The 6,520-nt window shown below is 34.3% G+C and overlaps 1 protein-coding gene across 1 annotated transcript; it reads right to left on the bottom strand.

Moving 5' to 3' along the window:
* Positions 1-1,591: 1,591 nt before the first annotated feature.
* On the bottom strand, positions 1,592-6,270 carry LOC105627474 (synaptic vesicle glycoprotein 2B-like). Its single transcript, XM_012208755.1, has 12 exons — positions 6,185-6,270; positions 5,811-6,096; positions 4,022-4,169; positions 3,789-3,969; positions 3,354-3,675; positions 3,100-3,258; positions 2,932-3,020; positions 2,692-2,856; positions 2,477-2,596; positions 2,109-2,329; positions 1,861-2,023; positions 1,592-1,772 (listed from the first exon to the last, which is right to left on the bottom strand). The coding sequence occupies exons 1-12, from the start codon at positions 6,268-6,270 to the stop codon at positions 1,592-1,594; spliced, it is 2,121 nt and encodes a 706-aa protein (XP_012064145.1).
* Positions 6,271-6,520: the final 250 nt, after the last annotated feature.

The following is a 6,520-nucleotide window of genomic DNA, read 5'->3' as shown; positions in this document are numbered from 1 at the left end:
CTTTCCAACTTGCCAATGTTATACGTTGTTGTCTGTTGTCGGTGGAGATAAAACTTTAACAAAGTTTCATCAAGTGAACATATATTATTATATTACACAAATTACATTTTATATATATTTATGTCAAGACTGTGATCCTGGTTCTTGTAGAAAATAACGTTCTACATTTTTAATATACACATTACTAGAAGGTCAGACGCACACGTTCATATATATATATATATATAATTGATCGTATTGTAAGTCAGAAGACGATTAACGTTGACGATAGATCTTGGGTTTTTACGCTACGAAGCTGAATCTTCTCTACCTTTTTTTCTCGTTCGAAAATTTGCATCTAGATATTAAGATTTCATACGGCAGCGTTTTTTACGTGAATCATGTGTGTATGTGTGCCTCTCCCTTCCACTCTCTTTCTTTCTCTCTTTCTTCCTCATTTATCGAATTAGCAGCATTCTAGTATCTAGTTGATAAATCTAATACATGCTAATAAAAAGCGGAAGTATTGAACATATAATTGTCTGATTATTTTCCTTTCATAGGAATGTTTCCTGCGAACGAATAAAATTCTCTTCTTGCATAAAAACATATAAAATGATTTGTTACATCATCGAAATTGATTTGTATGTGGATATTCATGTAGTGTCTTGTGTGATTGAATCTGAGCGAATAGATACTGATCTTCCGCGAAATATATTGGAATATATTCAAGTTTCACACACATCATGTATTAATTTATTATTTAATCTAGATTGAAAGTAAGAACAGCTATGTATTTTATAAGCGTTGTATTTGGAATAATAATTGAGATATCAAACTGGATTTCCAGTATATTTCTAATTAAAGTTTCTTAGTGTATACGATATATTATTATGGATGACTGTACATCCTTTATTAAAATTGACACGTTTCATGGCATGAGCCTTATTAAAACAGTTGCACATACGTGTATGTCCTTTGCTCAATATGCTTGCATAATGATTTATATATCGTCAAATGTAAAATAGCAAAGTAATATATATTATATTAGATTCAGAGTGACTATTATATGCACGAAAACGTCCGTGTCAGCCGATCTTGACATCACTTTTTTTAAATTTTAATCGCACATTAGCATGTCATTCGCATATAGCGAATGTTCATATTTCATAAGCAATAGGATACAAGAGTACTTTGATCCAAGTATCTGCAACGTCCAAGTTATTCTGCGTTAGCAAATTAAAGTCGCTGTAAACGTTCTGTGCGCTTCAAATATGCAAATGTCTCGAAAGACAATAGTGCTCTATTATTACTTAGGATATGTTACTTTATACAAAGTCTCATATTTTAAAAAAAATTTTCTCTTTTTGATCAATGAATTAAGTATTGACATGTTTTGAACATCATTTTTTCGAATAAGTCTTAAGGATGAAGAATAAAGAATAGCACGTCTTCTTCTTCTCTACGTCTTTGACGTATTTGAGATTATTCTTTCTGAGAATTCATTCGTCAGTGATAGAGTACTGTATAAGTTTGTTTCGTAAATTCGACAACGAATTTTTTGTTTCAACTATACCAGTGTTGCTGATAGTCTTTTCTACTGATGGAAAGTTTACAAGAAGACAGTATGAGTATGAGGCAATTTAAAAGTTATAACACTGGCAATCAATAGTGCCAGCGCAGTCATTAATGCGGGCGCGATTAATGATGTACCCACCAATGTCTGATATGTTGTGGTTCCTATCAGACCTGATATTCTTATAGCTGCTGCTATGAGTCCAAAACCGGTACATCTATAGAAACATATTAATAAATATTTTCTTTCAAAATAATTTTCAATTTTTTTTTCTTGTAATATCCTAAAGATTTTTACTTCTTCACCTTAAGTGTGTGGGGAAGCTCTCGACTGTCACCAAAGTTAATGATGTCCATCCAACGGCAAAAAGAGCTGTGAAGCCACCTTCAAAACCAAGAACTGCCGAACTGTTTTGGCGAATTAATATCAGACATAATGCAACAACGGAAGAGAAGAAAAGCGAGAGACCTATTGGTAAAAGAGAATAAATGTCGTAAATGAGTTAAAATTGAAACTTTCAGCTTGCTATTTTCAAAGAAATTTAATAACTAACCAATTAGTTTTGGCCGTTGAAGAACGGTAAGTGCCAAACCTGCTAACGCAGCAGCAGGTACAAAAGCCAATTGAGCAACAAGATGAGCATGTAATGCTTCTTCGATATAAATGTTATAATCGAGATCGAGAGTTGGACAGGACCCGCTTAAACTCAGCTCCGTGTTATTTTCCAATTTACATCTGGTGAAAACTTGTGCAGACAAATCTGTATCAACAAATCTGTAACAAAGTGTGTGTGGTATATATGTATGTACATATATATATATATATATATATATATATATATATATACATATTGATGAATACAAAATATTTATTAAAAAATTTAGAATATATGTATAGATTTAGAATATAAATGATACTTACTTTGAATATATAATAACACTGTCTCTAAAGTGGGTTTTGCTAGACTTAATGCTACTGAATTCTACCGATTGGAAGGTACAATTGTCAAAATCGACATGGCTGAATATCATTTTAGTAAATCTGTAAACATTTAGAAATTATATTTATATAGAAAAAAAATAATTAGTATAGTGTTAGTTTTTGTATTGGTACATATTTCGAAATAATATCCGTACTTGCAGTTTGAAAATGTAGAGTTTTTGTACTGACGATTTTCCCAAGAACCAGTAAACGTTGTACCATTGTGTTCCTCTTTATGATAGTGTTCGGTATGATTCTCGTATTCCGTCGCTCGTAAAAGTTTCAGATATTCAGGACACCATATCATAAGACCATAGATACTGAATAAATACAAATAGAGTGAGTTATAAAATTCTTGATTAATTACCTAAAACTTTTAGATAATTAAAATTTACCTGAATGAAGCGGTAGCCCAAATAATTAATAGTACCAAAGTCACTCGTAAATGAGGCGTCGCAAATAATTCCAGGAAAGAATTCCAGAACTACAGGCAAAGAATGAATTATAACTTTTATAATTAAGATATATCTTTACATAATAAAATGTCTTTCAGAAATATTTACCATTTCGATTGAATATATTATATCTGCCAAAACACTAGTGTGATTGCTAGGAGATGGCGGTGCCAAGCCACGTGGTCTTTTGGTCGGAAGTTCAAGTTCAGAAAGTTGATATTGAGCACCTGCTGCACCTTTTCGGGCGTTATTTTTCTTATATATCCTCTGAGACATAAATTATTAATAAATTTGAATATTAAATAATTAATTTTATCATTTATCAAATAATTAATTTTATCATTTATATTACATATCTTTACCTGATATACCATCATTGCTTCTACATCTCGCCCGGCTTCTATAAGATATCTTGGACTTTCTGGTAGAAAGATAAGACCGAACGTGGAGCACAACGCCGGCAGACAACATAATAACAAGAAACGATGCCAAGCACTGAAGTGTTCCTTATTCTCCAGGACAACCATTTCTCCTGTTGTGGGTACCACTGCCCAAGCCAAGAGTGCTGCGTAGACACCACCGAGTGCACATGCTGCTACGAGTATACCTGTCCAGCGACCTCTACTTAACTGTGGGCAGCATTCTGCTAGATATACGAATGCTAGAGGTACAGCTCCTCCTACTCTGTAATGTGATAAATTAAATCTGTATAATAATAATTATTTAACTACTTTAGTTCTTGTTTGAAAAAAATACTGAATGTATTTAAATCTTTGAATAAAAAAAAAATTACTTACCCAAGAGCAGAGCAAAATCTAGCAGTCATAAAAGTGCCATAAGTGGGCATAAATGTTGCGACACCACTGAACAGAGAGTGCACAGACATGGCTGAGAAGAGGGATCTACGTCTTCCCAATCTATCTCCCAGACCACCCCAAAATAATCCACCCAAGGCAAGGCCAACGAGAGTAATATTTCCTAAAAAATTATGTTTAGCATCGCAAAAGAAGTTTGTACAAAAGCAACTTACCGAGCCATCCCTTCTCGTTGTCCTCGATGCAAAGTTCAACCTCTGCACTTGGCAGTATATATGGTACAACAAAAATTTCAACAGTGTCAGCAGCCAGACTCAAACCCGTGCAGAAAGCAGCAAATATTTGAAAATAACCAACACCAGCCTGTAACATTACATTCCATTTCTTGATACAATTTTATACAGTAGAAGTCTCATGTGTTTTGGAGATATTATAAAGTTAACATTTATATCAAACATTTATAAGTAAAAATATAAAATCCACATATCATGTTTTTTTACTACTGCACTGAATCATACAGAATAGAACATTCCTTCCTATTTATGTCACTATTTAAGAACAAAGAATGTATATAATTTCAGCTATAAAAAGATAGTCTATAATTCTTCTAAGTGTTAATTGAAAAAGATGCTTCTTTTGAATTACAAATAAACAATAATATCATAATACGTTTTTAATAAATATTGTTTAATAAATATTGTTTATATATTAGTTTCTCTTTGCTTCATGGAACGTATGTAACCTTCGATGCGTAACATCAAGTAAAAAATATTTACTGGGAAATCCTTCAAATAGCCCGGTACTTCGCGCGGTATGTATTTTGTCTTGACGACCGAATCGTCCAGAGTTTCGCTCATTTTTGTAGAAAGAGAGAGAGAAGGAGAGACGCTCCGACCCGTAAGAACAAAATCATTCACTTCGGGTAAACGAACGACGACGCCATTTCGTCTAGGTTATGTTTTTGTTCTGCCTAGTATATTTTTATATCGTACTCGACGTTGGCAGAGCCAATCGAGCGACAACTCTCGATCACGATGATCGAGCAACTTGATCGATACTTGGATACGCTTTGTTTCGATAATGGTTCAGTGGTTGACTTCGTCACGTTTGAAATAATCAGAAATGACTCATGGCTACTATCGTGAATACAGAGATAATGATGCGTTAATTATGTCAGGAAAATACGCTGCAGTTACGACGAGAGAGTTAGATAGGCAGTCGGTAATTTTATTTTTTATGAGTTTAAAAGACTTGCTGTCATCCTTATTGAAAAAATTTAATACTGAAAGGTAGTTAATTACTTATTTTGATTAAAGATACTGATTGCAACTAGTTGTTTTCCAACAAGAGAAGCATGATACTATATTTTCTCCAGCAAGGACACAATATATTATTATATCCTTGTTCAACATTAAACAAGGATATAATGATTCATTGCATTGTGTCCTTGCTAGAAATATCTATTCTTGTTGTTTGTCAATGTTAAACAAAGATGAAATGATCACTTTGTTTCTCATTACAAAACACCAATTATTGTTCAGTGTTTTTTAATACTAAAGTAATTAATCATTTTTCAATATTAAATTGACCAATACTCAGTACAGCACAGAAGCTTGCAATAACATTGCTGCAATGTTATTATAGTATCCTACTCTCTTCTAATCTTTTTATTATTTTCTCTTTCTCTTCTCTTCCTTTCTCTTTATTTACTGATTTCTTTATCCTCCTTAACTCTCCTTTTTTTCATTCTTCCTCTTTATTTTCATCTCTTTAATTTCTCTATCTTCTACTGCACTGAAACATTGCAATATTGCTGTAATGATCTGTGCTGTATGAGTATCAAATTGGCTAGTATTGAGTATAGAATTTTTCTAAGAACAAATACAATATTTAAAAAATATTCTTGTTTTTATGAGATAGGACTATAACTTAGAAAAAAACGATGATGAGTCTTCTCAGAGCTTCTCTTTTCATTCCGAAGCAATGAAACATAAGTTGTATCACCTGCTTGATGGCGTCTTCGTGAAATTGCGCCAGGAGGGTCGCATCCGCGGTGGAGTCGATCAGATCATGCTCCGCGGAATCGGCCGAGGCCGAGTTTACGCCGGCCGTGGCGACGTTCGCCGGCTGCGTCGTCATCTCCTCGGTGTAGAGATTAGATCTAGTGTTCACGCCGCGCTCGCCGGCGCCCGTTTTCGTCGCACTGCCGCCGGAGGGTGCGAGGCCGCCCCCGCTGCCAACAAGCCACTGGCTTTCCTCCTCCGATGAGGGCATCACTGCCAGAAACCATCTGGAAGCGAGATTAACGGATAATAAGACAATGACTGAACACTGAACGGTTAATGCTTTGTTAATTCCATTCTCTGACGGTATCCTACCGGTACTGCTCGCAATAATTACACTTCCCATGTCTCTTAGGGCAAATAGCTATCGTAGTTTTGCTATAATGTGTCTCTATCTCCATTCTAGATATTCTTGGCGAACTGAACTTGAAATCGTAATATCTACAATTATGGTAGATAGATTGCTTCTTGATACGTTGTGTTCTGCATTAGTACAGATAAGATAAAATGAACGAGCCGAGATAAAGGTAGGAATATTGAATCAATATTGACGTTTGAAAGACAAGCCGGAAGTTGAAATAATTAGAAGCGGTAAGTAATTTGCTAGAATAAGCTAATTTTCTTCAATAGAAGCACAGAGATGGAGGCTGT

Source organism: Atta cephalotes (assembly GCF_000143395.1).
Source record: "Atta cephalotes unplaced genomic scaffold scaffold00009, whole genome shotgun sequence".
Lineage (NCBI taxonomy): Eukaryota > Metazoa > Arthropoda > Insecta > Hymenoptera > Formicidae > Atta > Atta cephalotes.
Note: the sequence above shows the minus strand (reverse complement) of the source record. Positions and strands in the feature narration are given on the sequence as shown.